The following is a 20,463-nucleotide window of genomic DNA, read 5'->3' as shown; positions in this document are numbered from 1 at the left end:
GCATGTCTCCATGTCCTGATACACAGAGACCTGGACCAGAGGAAAGGAGAAGCCACAGCAGGGTTTCATCAAGGCTCGGTTTTTTGTTGGTTTTGTGTGTGTGTGTGTGTGTGTGTGTGTGTGTGTGTGTGTGTGTGTGTTTTGGGGGGGATGTTTTAAGACCCTTTTCTTGTGAGATTGGGTACCAGGTGCTGTCTATAACTCAGATGTGACCCTGTCTTCTCTAAAAATGTTGGGACAACTCTGAACTGAAGTGGGCCAAGTCCCCGACTAGCTGTCATCAAGTTATGAAAAAGTCAGCTGAAAATATGTGGAAAGCTATACATGGATAAATCTACTCTGGTAAAAATTAAAATAAATCTGACTAGAAAAGGTAGGGACAGAATAAGAATTCTGAAAACCACCAGAGCCATGCGGGGTGCCACCCAGGCCTGCAGCTGCTAGACTGGAGTGGAAATCCAGGAAGTCGGTGGAATGGACCCTGTGCTTTTCAAGAGAGAGAAATGCAAGGTAAAGCATCCAAACCCTGATGCTTTACCTTGCAAGAAAAACGTAGTGCTAACCTAGGCTTTCATTTCCTGCTTTTTATAGTTTTAAGGATTTTTTGTTAGTTCTGTGTGCTTGTGTGTAATTCAAGCTAGACCAGTGATGGCGAACCTTTTGAGCTCGGCGTGTCAACATTTTAAAAAACCCTAACTTAACTCTGGTGCCGTGTCACATATAGAAATTTTTTGATATTTGCAACCATAGTAAAACAAAGATTTATATTTTTGATATTTATTTTATATATTTAAATGCCATTTAACAAAGAAAAATCAACCAAAAAAATGAGTTTGCGTGTCACCTCTGATAAGTGTGTCGTAGGTTCGCCATCACAGAGCTAGACCATTTTAAAAAAGGGGTGGGGGATCTTTGTTTTATGAACATAGTTGCCTCTACTTTAAAATAACTCTTGAGAATGCACACTGGACCCAGCTAGAAAAACTCCCCAAGAAGAGAATGGACAGCCCCTAAAGATGAATTAGAGGTGATAAAGTTGATAATGAAAGACATAAAAATGTTTCCATATCCTCCATTTATTCAAAAACTATCCAGGTAATATTAGTGTCAACAACTGTCAGCATCTTTTTTAAAAGAATAATGTTGGCATTTCAGCAAGTAGTTAAAAAGAAATGACACCATTTTCTGTAAAACAGAATTCGCTGAATTTCCAAAGTGTGAGTCTGGGACCCCATACATCTTCAGCAGGCCGTGAGTGAGAGAAAAACGCTCGTGCTAGCCCGGCTGACACCTTCAACTCCCCGAAAGCAGGCAGTGGTCCACTGGGGCTCACTCCCTTCCATATGACACCAACCGCTGAGTGCTCCCACCACATGGGAGGTGGACTGGTTTATTGGCCATGTTTTCCCACTGCCATGCCTGGTTTCCATGGTGACTCCCAGACAGGTTTAGGATGCTGCACTATCCCTGCATAAAAACCATATAGGCACCTTCTCTCATATCTGAAAAGCACAGATATGACTTGCCTTTCAAAGAAAATGATCCCTGGTGTTTAAACGAGAGGGAGAAGTGCTTGCTTAGACAAAAATATTTTCATTTTACATTTGGGAAATAATAAATATTTACTGTCTTTTGTAAATGAATCTAGACAAGTACATTATAAATTAAAATCTAAACATCAAAATAAGCAAACAAGCAGAACAGAAACAGACTCACAGATATAGAGAACATTTTGATGGTTACAAGATGGGAGGGGAACTGGGGAAAGATGGGTGAAAAAGGTAAGAGATTTAGAGGTAGAAATTGCTAGTTATAGTGTAGTCATGGGGGTGTAAAGCACAGCATAAGGGATATAGTCAGTAATATTCTAACAACTATGCATGGTGTCAGATGGGTATGAGATTTCCGGGATGATCACTTAGTAAGTTTTATAAGGTCTACTCACTGGGGTGTACACCTGAAACTAATATAATATTGTATTTCAACTGTAATTGAAAAATAAAAATGATTTTTAAAAATGTTTAAAAATACTAATTTGAATAGAAAGCCCACAGGTTCCATAAAACATTCTTCTCAGAAAAAGGCCAAGTTTATTTCTTATACAGTATTCCAAAGAATACTGTTAACTCGACAGGCTTTCTTCCAATACACTTGTTCCCTCTAGAATCAAAAGAGGAAAATGAACCAAATCCCTTTCCCTACATTAATTGCCACTAATTAGTATAATCTTTGGAGAATAACTGTTAAGATTCCTCAGCAACAATGTTAAACCTGATTTTGTCTCATTTGTACTGCTCTGGGGAAATTATTAAAATAATAATAAGGCTTTCACGTGAAATGATGATTATTTGGTGGCTTAAATGTAGTTGCTAATACATTCCACACTGATGGCAGTTCAAAAGGAATTGTAGTTATTTAAGTTTTGGCTACTTACCTTTTGTCCCTTCACTCCCTGGCAGTCACATTTCCCACAGCCGGAGCCAGCACATCCACCACCCTGGAAGGAAGAGGAAAAAAGTCTTTAAATAGAAGAACTCTTGCAAATTGAGGTCCACATCTGAAATGAAATGATTTTGGCATCTTCACCTATTAATGGGGAAAGTCCTACCCTGTTATTATGGGCACAGTCTTAAAGTATGTGACATCTAGATTTGCCCTAATGGGGCTGTCACGTATTTGTCCTATGGTTCATCTCTCTCGACCTAATAGATAGAAGAGCAATCCTGGGGTAGGACGCATCAAAGCATAACTTAGTCCAAAAAGTGAAGACTGTCACTTATACTTCTGAAGTGGACTTTCTAAGAGATTATGTGAATAGGACACAAGGTGATGGAAATGTCACACTTCTGCTTTAGGAGTGGAAGACGTGAGACCAGGGACGGCGGCTTAGCAGGGCAGAGTCCATGCTTCGTCCCTCTCATTCCCAGGGAAATACAGGCATGCAAAACAACATTTGGGCAAAGAGGAAATAAATGAAGGGGCTTATTTTTAAGCCCAAACCCTAAAGAACTGCTTTCAAACCCAATTAAAGCTTGAATATTCAACTAAAGAACATTCAACAACAAAATGTCCCTTGTAGTTCATTTCTAGCATGTAAATCAATGTTAAAATTGCACAGAAAAGAATTCAAGCATGTAATAAAAGCTAGAGAAGAAGGGAACTAATGTGTTCAAGTGCTACAGTCAGCTATCATGCCCATTTTACAGATGTGAAAACTGAATGAGGAGGCTTAATATAACATGCAAGGATGAGGCTGAAATTAGAACCCAACTTCCATTATGTAAAACTTCCAACACAATAAAAGGTAAACATATGACGGTACCTACATAGAGTTGCAATTTCCTTAGAAGAACCAAAATTTTAAACCAAAACAGGCAGAGGTATTGTGGACAGAATATAAGCGGGTATGACAGAAATAATTTTCAGGAGCCTATAAGTCTGAGATAAAATGTGTAGCTAAATTTTGTTTCAGGTGATAAATTTCTTAAAAAGAAAACCATACTGTTAATCATATTGTGATCAGGTGAAGTCTATTTTTTAAAACAGTATACTCATCTTAGCTCCATTGCTATGGAGATATTTATTTTAAGTTGCATCAGAAGATATTTATTTTATTCGTGAAACCTAAACAAGTCCCTCCAAGACAGTAAGCTGTTCTTAATTTTATATTTTGGAAATGGAGACAATTGACAGCAATCCAAACTCCTGAGATTATGATTCTGTTTCTTTCCCTGGATCACATTTTGGGCAATTTTCAGCATGCACTCTCATAACGGCCTAACATTTTTAATCAATCCATGTTCGTTCGCAGTTTGCTTCACATTCTGGGTTTTGGTGACCAAATACATGAGGCTGAAATCTTAAACCTGTCCTCTGGAAGGCTCCAAAATGCACAAATACAAGCACTGAGAGACTCAAGAGGTGTGCCTCCCTCAACATCACCATCTCTTGTTCAATCTCCAGGTGAGCACTATTTGCTACATGAGTTCCCATAAAAGGTTGACTACGTGTCTCCACTGCGACATTTATCATGTTCCTTATAGCCCTTTATGTGTGTGTCTCCCCAACACCCCAAGAGCACTTTGAGGGCCAGACCAGACCCTCTCCATGAGCCTGCTATAGATTGTGTTTCATCTGAGACTACACCAGTTGTAAAACTGACATTAGGAAATGAAGAACAACATTGACTGAACAATGACACATCATCAATTGTTAGATTTGCCCAATTTCAGAATTGTTAAAACACCAATGAATGGGCATCTCAGAATTGATGAAATAGAGTAGTAGGTACCCGATTACTGTCATTTTGTTGGTGGTGATGGTAGTGTCCATTTAATCAACCTTAAATAACAACCGTAGACAATAATCCACTGGCATGTCAACTCACAGTGTATTACTGCATAGCATCACTGTGGGGGAAAACTACAAAAAGGGAACTCAGCAATGATTGTGAGACCATTCCAGATTCCAGACTAGATAGAGAAGAGTGGAGGTTCTCAGGGGTGCTTGGGTCCCTGGAGCTGCCCAGAGAGGCTAGGTGAGTCCTCAAACCAGGAAAGCCTAACAGGTGAGGCAGCTCCAAGTCAGAAGCTCCAGGTTGGCCTCCTCTCTTTTACTACCTCATTCCCCACATCTTTCCTGCTTCTGAGCCAGGTTCAGAAACACCTCTGCTCTTTGAACTCCACTAAACTCCATTCCACTCCTACAGGAAGGAAATAGCAACTAGGTGAAGGCTCATTTATTTGTATAGTCCGAATAGGAACTCTCTACCTACCACACAGACTTAGTTGGCAGAAACCCATCAATAGCCTGAAGCAGTGCGGGCTTTTCTACTCAAAGTTCAATAACATTTCTTTAAAACTTCCAATTAGGGAATCCAATGGCTTAAGCCGAAAAGGACTTTCTGGTAATTCTTGGTTTTTCTCTGGTGATTCTGGGTTTTTCTCTGGTGATAAAATCTCAGAGGCTTATCTTAATTTAATTTGAGGGAAGTTATAAAAATGAATTTCCTGGAACTGTTCCCTTAAGCTATCAGTAAATGCCTTAATGACAGGGGACCCCAGATAAGAGGTTACAGGGGCACAATTGTGGATGTTGGGGTCAAGTTGCTTCATGAGCCTTTGCTACAGAAACATACCTAGTCTGGCGGTAACAAATAATCCGTTTTGCTTTGGACAGCACTTCAGGTCATGACAAACATTGGGGAAAATCTAAAATGAAAAATAAAGGACTGCCCTGGCAGGGTAGCTCAGTTGGTTAGAGCATTGTCCAGATACGTCAAGGTTGCAGATTCAATCTCCAATCAGGGCACATACAAGAAGCAACCAGTGAATGCATACATAAGTGGAACAACAAATTGATGTCTCTCTCTCTCTCTCTCTCTCTCTCTCTCTCTCTCTCTCTCTCTCCCCTCCCGCCTTTCTCTCTCTCTTTCTCTCTCAAGCCAATCAATAAATAAAAATTTAGCCCTAGCCGGCTTGACTCAGTGGATAGAGCGTCAGCCTGCGGACTGAAGGGTCCCAGGTTCGATTCCAGCCAAGGGCACATGCCTGGGTTGCGGGCTCAATCTCCAGTGGGGTGCGTGCAGGAGGCAGCCGATCAATGACTCTCTCTCATCATTGATGTTTCTATCTCTCTCTCCTTCTCCCTTCCTCTCTGAAACCAATAAAGAAATATATTTTTTTAAAAAAAATTAAAAATAAATGAAGGACTATAGCCTTTTTTATAGGCTCTTAGGCCCGTAAGGCCATTGCTTAACCCTTTATAGAAATAAAGGACCCTCATCCTGTCCCCACCAGCTTATATCAAGCAAAATTTTCTCAATTCTCAGACCAAAGACATTCATGGCTCCTTATCTGCTTTATTCATTTGGGAAATTTTAGTACCAATTCAGGCCCTAGAAGGCAATTCCAAAGAATCAATAGTTCTAAAAACATTTAAATTATGGTCAACTTTTCAGAACAAAGGGCATTTTTTTAGACCAGGACGTTTGCTTTACGTCTGGGTGGCCTAGTATGTAAATGCCTCTGTAAAAAACAAACAAAACAAAACCTAATTTTTAGAAAGCAAACAAAAATCTTAAGCTGCACATTTACTTTGCTAAATAAAATCTATCTTGAAATATCACTGTTCTGGTCCTTTAAAATCGCTGTCACATCATGGCCCATGCTGGCTATCACCTTAGCATAGATAGGTATTTTGTGATTCAAGAACACACTGCTAAAAAAAACACGAACGACACTCCAAGCTTCCCCTTTTAATCAGGTGTCATGCATGATTTTAAAATAGTTAATTAAAATAAAAGTCTTGCATAATGCAAATTTTAATCTTCCGGGTGAATTACTAGAATGACTATATTTGAAAACTATAGGCGTTACTCAGATTCACAATTTCTTTGGTGACCTACATGTTAAAGGCTATGTCATAAATTTCTTGACTTCCTGAGGAATTACATTTTGCATCTGGACCTCTCAGCAATATCAAAAGATATACGCAGTCTCACAGACTCAACAGCTCCCTACTGGCTGCACATCTGAGGGAATTATGAGGCTGCTCATTTTTCCCAACATCTGAAATAAATTGGGCCCCATCAACTAGTTCCCATCTCATCTGTTTCAGATTCTAGAATGGGAAGAACTTGTACATTTTGTGAAGTACATACACTCTTTCTTTCTGCCTTTCCCCTCATTGGAGTGCTAACGTCAAGGAAATTAGCTCCAAGTCCCTACAGCAATGCCTGTGCTTTCTTCCCGTAAGGCCATTGCTTAACCCAAATTGTCATGGCAGACGAAATCAGTCATGAGGAATGTGGATGAAGATCCCAAAGGTCAAAGAATTGTGAGTCTTGGTCTCTCTTACAGAAGTAGACCAAGCATGTCAAACTCAAAGGTTAACACGGGCCAAATAAATGAGGCATGCTTGAAGTAAACCATTGATGGCCAAAACCTACGAGGGTCACCCAGACCAATGGAGAAAAGAGAACCCTAGAAAACTCTTGGGAAAACATTGTCATTCATACCCTTAAAACTGTAGAAAAATGTAACGAAAACCACATCAATCTTGACAGTCCTTTTAGCCTCTTTCCAGTAGACCATACAGCCAATAATTAACCATGAGAGTAGAATAAGTGACCTCCAGATGGAAGCTGAACTGAATTTTTTGTATTTGAAACAGAAAAAAAATGCATCATTCTCAGTGAATTCTGTCAGATACACGTGTGCACACACTTCTTCAATAGCAGGGATCAACTTGAAACACAAACAAATAATATAATCCGAAAGGACTGTGAAAGGTACAACAAAATAACCCCTAAAGTAAATAACTTTTAAATTATGTATGGGTTTCTTTATACTTTTGAGGGTATGATAAGGCAATTCATATTATTCAAACTTTCTTTCATGCTCCAATTAAAGATTTTCAGAAAGTCAAACCATCAGCATTAATCCGATAAAGCATGTTAAGTTCTAAAAATTCCCAAAGATTTACGATATAGAGCATTTGTGCCAAAGAAGGAAGGGAAATGATGGAGGTCAATGACTTTAATTTGAAATGAAGCCTATTTCCGGTCTTTCTCTGATCTACAGACCAACAGGGAGTTCTTCTCAACATTAAAGTGAGTTCCACGTGGTGCAGATGCAGGAAGGGGAGGTTGGCCAATTCTGTTTGAAGAGTACCTTTTTTACTTAACTAAGGGATGCCAACTGATGTCTGTGTGTGTGTGTGTGTGTGTGTGTGTGTGTGTGTGTGTGTGAGAGAGAGAGAGAGAGGGGGGGGGGCACTACCATGCCAATTTGTTATCTGTGACACATCTACTGTAGGAATGAATTAAGCAGAGTGAAATCCTGAGTTTTCTGGTATTTTTTCCTGCTTCTAATGGGAGATAGGTCTTTAAATCACAGTGTTTAACAATTTTTATGTATTTCATATCCCACCAAATAGGGACATGTGGAGATCTGCCAAGTTTAAACAGCTTATCTTTCAAATTCCTTTTCACATTCCAGATGCTGTGCAAAATGTCAAAATAGTTTTGTGGTGATATTACTGCCCCAATTTTCTCTCTGGTGGTAGCACTTCTTCAGGGAATCTTTTTGAATAAGTATCCATCCAACTAAAGAAATATATGGAGACAAAGAAATATATATCAGGGCTACTTGAGTAGAAATTAAAAGCATGCAGAAACCAAAGTGAAACTTTCAGAGCCGCCTGGGGGGATTCTCAAGAGGGCCGACCACTTTGGAAAACTGTTTGGCAGCTCCCCACTCACACACAGCCTTCCCAGCAATTCCACTCCTGATGGATGCCCCACAGTGACACCTGCCGGCGTGCATCAAAAGACATACTCATGTATTTTTATTACTAAGACTATCGTAATTAAACTATCTTTGCCATTATCACATACTGCTGGAGTTTGAGCTTTTCAATTCTATCATTTTAAATTATATCTCATTACCAAAACATGTTGGTGTGGTATATAAAAGATGACCATCAAAAAAACAACAAGTAACACTCTTTTGGATAAGAAAACATCATGAAAATATAGAGTATTTGTGGAGGATTTAAGTATTTATATCCTAACTTCCACCCTGATCGTGATTTTAGCATATGCTATTTGTGGTCATTCTTGTTTTAAAATTTTGTTTACTACCATGAGGTTCTGGAAAATGACTTGCTACACCTCCATGAATCTCCACCCTGAGAGGATTGCCCTGAAAAAAAATCTTAAAACTTTTTTAGCAGAAGAGCACACCATATGGTCCCACTATTGTCAGTCCAAGGACAAGTGAAACTATCTTCGGTGAAAGAAGTCAGAAGAGTGGTGACTTTGGTGAGGTTGACTGACAGGGGTACGAGGGAGGTTTCTGGAAACATTTTGTGCTTCATCAGGGTGGTCATTACATGGGTTTCATCTGTAAAACCATGGAGCTATGAACTTACAATGTTGTTCTTTTTGTTGTACTTCAATTATTTAAAAAAGGCATACTCAAGAGTGTTCATAGCAGCACTATGCACAGCAGCCCCAATTTGAAACAACTGAATGGATTAATGCACACTGGCATGCGTTCACACACTGGAGCTGTCTACACACTGTGCATACCCTGGCGGCAACATGGATGGATCTCACCGACGTAATACCGAGCAAACTGCAGCCAGGCACAAAAGAACACACTGGGTGATTCCATTTATGGTGACATAAATTTCAAAACTAAACAAAACGAAGTTGGATAGTGGTTACTCTTGGGGGCTATTAGTGATGGGGAGGAGACTCAAGGGGTTTCTTGGCTTCTGGAAACATTCTGGCTCACGAGCTGGCTTCTGTTTCATGGGTGGAGCTCCCTTTGCGCAAGATGCATTGAGCTGTGTATTTCTTTAATAAAACGTATCCCCCCAAAAGTGTGCACAGAATTATAAAATTATTTTAAAAAATAGAAAGCAAAATAATGGCCAAGTGTTGAAGTAGAAATAATAATTTCTTAAAGAGCTTACATTTGCATAACATTTTTGAACTTCTAAAAATAGGCTTGGCATTGCAGATTTAAGGGTGCTTAAGAGTCCATGTGCTGGTTCATTATTACATTATCTTCATTTTGTTGTGGGAAATGTAAGATAGATGTGATTCAAAAGATGTGAAAATAATTCTTCATCATTAATTCAACAGAAAGGAGAATTTAATTAAATTAAATAACCTTTCCATTTCATCCAATCATGGAAAACATGAAAACAGAACATCCTTACTACTTTTTAAACTTATTTCTGCCCTAATTTGAAAACAACTACGAGTGTTGATACATTCTTGGCAAAAAAAACAAGTTCACATGAAACACTGGAGAAACAAACTGAACATCTCTCTCTCTCTCTCTCTCTCTCTCTCTCTCTCTCTCTCTCTCATAGTGTGACTAAGGATTGTGCATGTGAAATGCATGCTGGACTGTTTCTCATTAGAGACTGACTCTGCAGGGCCTGTGCGGGGCTCCCAGAAAACAACATGCGTTGATGAAATGAGGGTGGTTGCTTGGCTCCTCTGACCATCAACATGTGATTGCAGTTCTGTTCTTGCTTTCCCCCATTGGACCTTTTTTGTTGACTCGCTTTCATTTCTTTTCTTCCCTCTCCTCCATTCAGTGGGGGTGGACATTAAATGTCCCTGCCTAGGAATAGGCTGGGCTGTAGGAAATGACAATGAGGCCCAGCATTTCACCTCCAGGTCACTGGTCTAGTCCAGCTGCAAACAGATGTGAGATAAGTAGTTGACATGTGACCACGGTTCCGTTGGCTGTGTGTGGAACGAGTTGGTGGGCTGAGTGTGTCCACTGGAACCCACGGGTAGAAACGCTGCCTGGAGGTTTGAACTGGGGAAGTCACAGGGGCTCTCCTGGTAGTTGCTGACTCACTGACCTGATGTACAAATGCAGAGGAGTTGACTTGGGCAAGTTTCAAGCCCAGGGATCCTCCTACGCTCCCTGGAAAGTTCTCCCAGAGCAAGCAACTGTCCAGGGCAAAGGAGTGGATGTAGAGACTTTTTGGCCCTAGGTGAAACTCAACTTTCCTAGTTTTAGGGGAGAAATATTTCATCAGTAAAATTCTCACCTTAGCTATTCTCTCCAGGTTCCCTGACCTCTTTTCTCACCTGCTCCCCCTTCCCCCCAATACAGTCTTCACCTTTCCTTCCCTCAAGTCCCCCCACCTTCCACACTGACTCATCCCATCACAGATGCTTTAACGAGAACCACAAATAAACATTTTCCAGCCACTCTGAAGAACAGCAAATTTTACCCAGCCAGACATGAAAAAAAAAAAAAGTTGGACTATTTCCTCCAACTCTGGAAAAATGTGCAACTCCTCTTTTGGGTTAGAGTACATGGAGCTCTTCTAGCTATTTTTATTTCTCATCTTTCCTCTCTCTATGGCTTCAAAATACAAACCAGTCTTTGCTCCTTCCCCACTCCAGTTTGGCCGCTGCCTCTCAGATATCCACCTTTATTTCAATCCCAAGTCCAGCTCTCACAGGGTACACCAGCAGGAATAGAAGCTATCCCAGGTGGGACTGGGTCATCCATCCACTTACGCTTAGTCTCAGTGCCCAATGTGACCTAGAGGATGATAGGATTTTAATATCTATTCTGCACCTGGCATAGGCCAGGCTCCCCTAATGCAGAGAATGCAGAGATGAACATGGTACCAAGTGGGATGAGGAGTGAGAAATTACAATATAGTGTGCCCCACAAGAGAGGTGAGCAGTCCCACAGACACACCGAGGAGGAGTCTTAGGCCCTGTCCAAGGGACACAGATCCTATTGGAGTAGTGAGAGAAGGGAGGCATGGGGAGGAGGCATTACTATAAGAAAGAGGCAAAGGTGAGATAAAGCACAGACCAAGAGCGCACAACACCTGGCCTGTGGAACAGATGGTGGGCACAGAAGGATCACTGCCAGTAGTCAGGACAGAGCCAAAAACATTTTCCAAACGGAAGTAACAGGGGAGGTTGGGGATGTTGCTAATCTTGGGAGAAAGTACTGATTTAAAATATTGTTTCAGAAAAAAAAGTGGTGATTTTGTTACCACTGGTTTAATTAAACTGTTTTTGAGTCATGTGAAGATTTTTATTCCAATGTCACGCTGTGTATTTCACATTCTTCAAACTTTACTTAAGTCATGATTATATTCATCGATACAAGAAATAATATAAATCCTTGTGCAAGAAATATTGTTAATCCAGCAGACAATCCCCAAACTTCATTTCAGCCAATCATTTCAACCTCCTCCCCCATGAAATGTTCAACTAGAGCTATTGACCTGAACATAAACTTGCTCGATGTTCACGTACTGTCCTAGGTGACGGGAGGGGCCATGAATAAGACATGGTCTCTTCCTGCAGGCACATTTTAGCCTAGGAGGAGAAAAATAGCTGTAAAACTGAATAACTTGGGAGGATGATTATTACTGCTGCTATAAAAATGCAAGGTGCTGAAGAAGGAAAAATTATTTTGGTCTGGGATAATACACTGAGAGAAAGGGATAAAGATGGAAGAAGAGAATGAGCATTTGATTTCGTAACCACACCATGTCAGAGACTGGCCAGACACTTCATATACTTCATAGAGGTGGCAGGTGCATGGAACCCTGAACTCTGGGTGAGATGTCAGAGCCTGGGATGGCAAACATAGGCATCTCAGAGGGAGGAAGTAGTGTGAACCAATATGGAGATGGGAGGTACAGAGGATTGAGAAATACTGAGCAATCTCCAGAGGACTGAATCATAGGAACATATACTGGTGCAGAGGAAAACGCTGATTTCAGCCATATGATGAAGGGTTTGCATGCCACTCTAACACAGCTAGACACCATGCTCCAAGATGGGGAAAGACATAGAATATTTTCAGTACCAAGGAGAGTAAAATGGATATTCTTTCTTGTTGGATAGAATCTAACCACGCACTATGCATCAAACAAGTACATTATAATATTGGTTAATTTGCTGCTACTTGCATTGCACAGAGACTATACACTATCCTGTTATGATAGCAATCACAGCAGTTCACCTTTCTTGTCAGATATGGGACATGTTTCAGAAAAATATGCATGTTTAGGCCAATCCCAGCCAGTCAGAATGAAGCTAAAGTGTAATTTTCATACCTGCACTTCGTCTCAAATACCAGACTCATTTGTAAAGACACTTTTCAAAAATAAGTGGCAGGACCTGCCCTCTTTATAAATGACAGATTCTAAAATGCTGCAGTACAGTTCTTCAAACTCAGAGGAATCGCTTTTGGGAAACATCAGACACACACTATCCCTCCCCACCAAGGATAACATGACTTGCTTTAATCTTTAAAACCAAGTTTGAAAACTCAAGCAAAATGTAAAAACATTTCATGGAATGAAATTTCACGTAATAAACTCTGTGGAGTAACGAATACTCCGAAAGGCAGTGTGGCAATGCCGCTCTGCACTCGACAGAAGGTCAAAGACCCTCTGGGAGATTTCGATGTGACCTCCTCCAGCAGGGCCACAACTAAAACCTTCAACAAGTTCACCGAGCCTTTATGGAAGATAATGGATGGTGGATCCAGAATGCTACTTTGCAAGCCATAAGTGGTGCTTTCAAATAACCTACCTAAAAACACAAGTACTACACTTATGGCTAAAGAAGAAAAAAAATGGGGTAAACCACAGAAGGAAGTTGAACTTTTGCTGGTCAAAGCCGTGGTTTCCCAATGACACGCTGTGGTATTCACACTGTGGGTGTGAGATGATGCCACGAGATACCTCTGAGGTTCTTGTGAAAGTCATCATTTTCAAACCACACTTCCCCACTATATTCCCGAGCAGAGAGAGCCCTACTCTTAAAACTTAAAAAAAATTCAAGCCGTAAGTTGTTGAAACCAAATGGTCTAATCCAGTGATTTTTAACAGGTATGCCACAAGAATTTTTAAAACATGCAATACCTGACTAGGAGCACTGTCCTCTTTTCCCTTAGATTATCAAATTTTAAAATAACAACTGTCAGCATAACAAGAGCTGTCTGGTGTGAATGAATCAAAATTATACTTTTTTTGCCAGATCAGCAAAAATATACTTTTTGGTGTGCTGCATAATTTTAGTAATTAGTTTATGTGTGCCATGAGATGAAAAAGGTTGAAAATCGCTGGTCTAATCCCTTGACAAATGTAATACTACATATGTATATCAACATGTCTTACAACTTGTAAAAACCTTCTTATCTTTTCCATGATAATTTATATATATATATATATATATATATATATATATATATATATATAAATATATATATTTATATATTTATATATATATATATATATCAGAATTAAGTCATTCATAATGTATTAGAAAAATAAATATAAAATAAATAAAATATGGACAATATAACTCATTCCATTTCCCTGGTCCTTTGATTTGAATGACATACACACAGCCCTACTTTATTTTCTCACATTCATTAGATACTTACTAGTATTTCCCCATTACATACTTCGTATACGATACAACAGTTTTAGAAGATTTGTGGAAATAAAAATATTTTTTCTAATGACAAAGCACTTATATTAAGCATGTTAACATCTAAAAAAATTTTAGAAAGCCTTTTGCTATCACTTACAGTGAATTTTTAATTAAACACAATCCATGTTGAGTCAGGGTGAAATAGTGAACACAGTTCAAAACAAATACTTTCTGGTGTCATTTATCTCACTGGAAAGAGAAACCATATTTGTGCTATTAATAACTATATTTTCACATTTTCATGATCATCTTTTATGCTGACAGGCAGCTAATCCTCTTTGAAAACCTTTAATGTCTTTGCTATAAAATGTCAATACTAAAGTTCAAATTTCTATGTTAATCTCTAAGTAAAGGTTTATTTTTAGAACAGTCCATTATTATTTCTGCATTTGAGGGAACAAGGCATTACTCAAGAGGGGAAACTAACAAGAACAAAAGCAAATGAACTGAGAGGGAATTATCTGCATAGAATATGGGAAAGACACCCCAAAAGCAATGAGCTAAACCAGCTCTTGAAAGAAATTAAATATGAATGATCCAAAAGCTAATACATCTATTCAAAAGGAGAACCTGGCCAGACATTACATGAAAAATAAAATCCTTAGGATATTACAATAATAATGATGCAATCAAATTCATGATGATTGGTTAATTTTTTTTCCTCTGTAAATACAATACCTGACAGTTAAGAGCATCAGCATAAATTTTTCTTTGGGTTAAAATAGCTGATTTGACAAGATGGTAAAAATGACCTCCACTTCCAATTCACTTTATGACTTGCAGATACAATACCAGGTGATAACGCCATTGTTTTGAATTGCTTTTTCTTTACTTGTTCCTAGTTATTAGATTCCAACACTAATCTCTCCTGTGTGGCCACAGTCACTGTTGTCTTGAATTATTAAAGGGATTTGGGGTCATAAATTAATCTCATGTAAAGAATCAATACCATACATACCTAAAACCTATGTTATTAACTAATGTTACCCCAATACATTTATTTTTTAAAAATCAATAGCATCCTAATTAACACAGAAATTGCAATATGTCCAGGCCAACCATATATTTGTAGTCTATTACTGTTTGTAATATAAACTTTGTGCTTGCTATTGATCCTACTTTCACAGAGAAGTATAGGCTTTATATGTCTCTGTGCATGTCTCTGTGTGTATATACCTGAAAATATTCCTTTATGATAGGCAAATTATTGAAACCACTTATTCACCTTTTTCATCAATTCACAGTGTACTTCTACATCACCCTCAACTTAGAAATATATATTTCTTTTGAAATCAGATAAATCCAGTTGTTTCTGCCAATAAAAGAAATTGAGTTATTGTTTTGATTAGGCTACTCAGAGAATAACTATAAGGGTTTTCACCTACGTGATTAAGATTGATTGATGGCTTATTATGTGTTAGGTCCTGTGATACAGCAACTAAGACAATGAATGAGGTCTAAACTGGAGACTAACAGAAGTGTATCCCTTACTACATATGCTAAATTAAATTAAAAGGTATGTGATTGAAATGTACTTAAAGTTAACAGAATCCAATCCACAACCATCTGAATGAAATGTATTTTGAATAGATAGAGTGCTATAGATTGAAAATTCCTTCCATAGTCTTACCTCCACATATCTTTAAAAAGACTGACAAGAAGTGAATTCATAGTATAGGTTGTGTTTCCTCAAAGGTTAAATTTACTCAGGCTGCACAATTATTCAACCACAACTTGTCTTTGCATATGAAGTAGAAGACTGGTTGAGTGGATTACAGCGTAACACCTTTTTACTAGTATCCAACAAATAAAAATAGGCAAAACAAGTTGATAAATTAATTTTTAAAAATACTAGCTTCTCAGCCATAGATTTCAATTTAGATTTAACTGGAGCTTTTGATAATCTTACCATACCAAAAAATAATAATAATAACACTATGGTTTTAATATATATTACATATATTCTTTTTAAAATTCACTATCATTAAATCTTTAAAAATGTAAAAATTAACTTATTTTCAGTATAGTTTTAGTGGTAGATGCATTTCATAGCGTTAAAAATGAAAAATACACATAGGGTATATGCAGCCTTGATCTATTGGTTCACAGGTGAACTACTGGTTCACATTAACTAGCAATACTGAGCAGCCCAGAGCACACTGCACTATGTCAAAGTCCTCAGCATGACATCTGGGTGCCAGGGCCCACTGCGGGTTCTGTCATTTCCCTCTGGCCCTGGGGTGATTTCTGCTGTGTGCACTTTACTGAACTTTCAGAACCACACATAATTGGGGATTTTCCATCTCGTTAATTTGTGTATTTTACCTTTTTAAGGCAATCCTCTCCAGCCTTTATTTTTCTTTGACAAACCATCATTTCCTCCTCCTCCATCCACCCAATCATAATTAATTTATATTGTTTTTTAGCAAATTGGCCCTAATTAGGTGGTTCCATCGGTGACCAACCCCATGATTCACTCTGTAGTCTGACACAACATGTTTATTCTAAACTTTGTGCAAATCTAAAACAAGTTGTTTGAAAGTATTCCATCAACAATAATGCTTTTCTAAAAAGGCTTGTCCACAAAATCTAGGTGGAGCAAAACACATGAAGGGAAATCTTATTTTAGCCTAAGGAGTTGAAGGAATCAAGCGGTCCATCTCTCCTCTTTTGTTTTACTCTGTTGACTAGACAGGAAACTGACATAACACAGGCCTTCCTCCTTTGAAAACCAGAGCAAATCTTTACTGAAACAGTTCATTGCACCAAGAAGAGGAAAAACTCACTGTCCGGTCATCTGTGAATGGTTTTCAAATGCTTTGGTCCATAAAAAAAGTAAAAATAAGTTTCTTGTTAAGAATGTGTTGAGAACGTGAGAAAATGTTACAATTTTAAATTGAAATGAGTCAAGCATTCTTCTTGAATTCTTTTGATGTCATGAGCACAGAAATTAGAGGTCGACTACTGTCAACTGACATGCATTGCCCAGGTAGGACCATTGACCAAAATATCACACTCCCAGGCAGCTCCTTTTTCTCCATGTGTGAGATGTGCAGCTGTTGCCAGTTCCTCTGAATGTTGCTGCCCTTGAGAGACTATGTCACCATGCAGCCCAATCTTAAATCTCTATCCTGATCTCTGAAGCTGGGGACTACCCTTCTGTTCCATGCCACCACCACCTCTGCACCCCCACCCCTTGTTACCACTACAGAGGATGGGCCCATCACTTACCGAGCTCCTACATCCTTAGTGCTATCATTTAACAAAGACCAGGTATCACCACAGAGACTACAAGACAATATCCTCTTTCCTACTCTCCTAGAGCTAAGTGTGGAGTTCATGGGTCTCAGACTGACATGAAGAGTTAGCATTGCTCTGTTTAATGAGCATGGTTTCAGTGGGAGGAAATGAAGAGTTCTGGAGATGGATGGTGGTGATGGCTATGAACGTGCTTCAAGGTGCTGAACTGTACATTTAACAATGGTTAAAATGGCAAGTTGTAAATTATGTATATTTTACCACAATAAGAAAAAGGTTTTTAAAAAAAAGTTTTCTTCAAAAACTCTGCTAACTCTCCTTAAAGCCTCAATGCTCTCCGAATAGCATTCTTGCTGGAGATTCATGCCAATCAAAAGAGACAGCCTGTCATCCTTGGGAGGGAGAGATGAACCCACCAGAGATTTCTCTGCTCACATAAGCCTTCCTCCATTCCTACAGAATGGGCTGCCTTCTCTAAAAACTGGCAACCAAGTGCTTTGCTGTTGGGTTCTAATTTTGGATTCTCTGAAAAAAACTGTTGATGTTTGCTCCCTTTCCACCTACCAGATTTGGGGCCCTCCTTACTTACTGTGGCTACATTCTCCTGTAGCACTACCATTTGTGTGTGTGTGTGTGTGTGTGTGTGAGAGAGAGAGAGAGAGAGAGAGAGAGAGAGAGAGAGAGAGAGAGAGAATTGACATACATCAATCACTGCATAAAGTTAAGGTGTACAGCATCATTTCTTTTTTTTAATTTTGTTTTATTGCTTTAAGTATTACAAAGAGTATTACATATGTCTCCTTTTTTTTTCTCCCCTTGACCTTCCCCTGGCCTCCCCTATCCCCCAGTGTCTTGTGTCCATTGGTTATGCTTATATGCATGCATACATTTATTATATTTAGGAAAAGAAAGCCTAAGTACTTCTTTGACTCTCCAGCAGCCCAAGAATGCCCTAGCCTTTGAATCAAGTATCTCCTCAAATTCCTCAAAATGTATTTAAGGCTCAATTTTCATAAACCAAGAAGGAAGACACAACATGCAGAGAGATAGCTCTATTTAAATCACTCCTAGAAAGCACTGCTATCCACTGTCCCCAAGGGAATCCACCCAAAGGGGATACTAAGACATTTAGGCACACATCAGGGATTTGCATCAGCGGGGACTGACCCTGGCATCTGGCTGGAGTGTCATCACTGTGAGAAACTTTGTTTGAAAACTGCGTTACCACTCCCTATGAGATTCGCCACACAAAGACAGAGGGCGTGAGGGAAATCAGTGCAGAGGCATTTGGGCCCTTGGCCAGACATTGTCTCCTAACAATACACACATTTCTTCCTATTTTCATGCCTAGTGCCCTGTCCAGTGCCTGTCACGTAGCAGGAACTTCAGCACGCATCTGAACAAGACATCTAAGGAGGCCAGAGCCACGCAAGGACATACTGACTATCTCAAGGGTGACAGTGAGATGACTCATGCAAGACCACCACACAGTGAGTCCACAGGGCAGAACGGGCTCCACATTCCAGCTGTGAACAAGTGAGAAGCCAGAACACACAGAGTCCTGGTAAAGAATTTCAAAAACACACAGGAGCTCATGGCTCCCCCCTCCATTCCGCCTGCATGTGGTTCTACACCAAATTTCAATAAAATGGAGTGTGTTGTCTTTGAACCTATATGGGAGGAGGAAGGGAAAGGAGCCAATGTTGTTTTTTTTGAGCACCTAATATGAACTTTAGAAACAGGTTCTCATTTAATCATCACCAAACCACGAAAGGTGCTCCAGTTCCACAGATCTGGAGAGCCCAGCATCACCAGCCACGAAGTGGAGGGGATAAGAACTGCACAACTACACGGTGGCCTGATCCCAAAGTCCTGGCTCTTTCCACAATAAGCTGCCTCTACGAAGGTCTTGAACCATCAACCCTCCCAATAGATGACAGTATGAAGCTGACTTCAAAACATGCTTGCCCCCCTCCAGGTTAGTGATAACTAAACTATCCAATATACAAGTTGATGTATATTTACTTATAGTACATCCAAAAATGTGTGCATTTTAAAATCTTCATATTCATCTCTCCTTCTCACTCTGAATTCTAGCCTTTATTTGGACAAAATTACACAGAAATCAACAACCTCTGAGACGCTTTCCATCCCATAATCATGCCACTGTACTGAGAGGAAATACGGTGCACAGGGTTTGGAGTTCAGACAATGGGAAGGGAAGTATAAACAAAACATTTTCAGGGGAAACACATGTCTCCTGATTCAGCTGCACTGATGAATAGCACCTACCTGGAATTTCCAGGTTAAGGGTCTATATTTCCAAGCTGTCTTGATCTACTGCCCTACTAAATTTTCCACTCAATCCTAATGATTTTCCCCTCTCAAGGAATAGGATATAAAATCTTTACTTCATTTCGAGTGTTGCAAAGAACCAATCAACATTTTTTGCTCCACAGACTTCATGAGCATAAGGAGCTCCTCAGAGTGGAGAGTGGCGGGCCAGAGTTCTGCACTCAAAATTATGAATCTGAATTTCAATTAAATGACTCAAACTTCTCCCCAGCAGATAGCTCTAGCTGGCTCAACCCTACCAGCTCTTCAACCTTCCAGAAGAAAGATATATCCTTTATGGATATAATGTGTAAAGCATTCAGTGAAAATTGAGTAAAAAAAAATACACGGTATATCCTTCTCTACTCCAAGACAGAGAGAAAACCATCTGGACCCTTTATGGAATGATATTATACTTCATCTAGCACTTTGCAATTGGGAACTTAAGTTCCGATGAGAAACTAGAGAGTACTATGCAATCAGTAAGTACTGGGAAATCACCCAATCATTCCCAACAACAAGTACAAAGCAGATCATTAAGGGAAATTGAACATCTCCCCCTTACAAACCTACTTTGAAACCTGCATTAAAAATGAGCAAGTTTTGTATTATCATCAAAATGGAGTTTATGTTATTTTTCTAATGAATGAAAAACTAATTTTACCTCATGTGTGGGATAATAAAAATTTCACCAATTGCATAATTAATGAAAATGTAAATAGTTGAAATGGTGTATTGTTTGAAGATCATTTCTTGCAAACACTTATTAGGGTTATTTTATGAATTGTACAGAAATGTAAGCTTGGGTTATGTACATTAGCACCAAGTAAAAATAACATCTAACTATGAATCTT

At 39.1% G+C, this 20,463-nt stretch overlaps 1 protein-coding gene across 1 annotated transcript in view; it reads right to left on the bottom strand.

Moving 5' to 3' along the window:
• COL4A1 (collagen type IV alpha 1 chain) overlaps window positions 1-20,463 on the bottom strand; it is a 137,818-nt gene that overhangs the window by 75,366 nt on the left and 41,989 nt on the right. The window contains 1 exon segment of the mRNA XM_014454194.2: window positions 2,435-2,497. Within this exon segment, the coding sequence (XP_014309680.1) occupies window positions 2,435-2,497 (63 nt within the window).

This window comes from Myotis lucifugus, unplaced genomic scaffold (assembly GCF_000147115.1).
Source record: "Myotis lucifugus unplaced genomic scaffold, Myoluc2.0 scaffold_33, whole genome shotgun sequence".
NCBI lineage: Eukaryota > Metazoa > Chordata > Mammalia > Chiroptera > Vespertilionidae > Myotis > Myotis lucifugus.
This window is presented reverse-complemented; position numbering and strand designations above follow the sequence as displayed.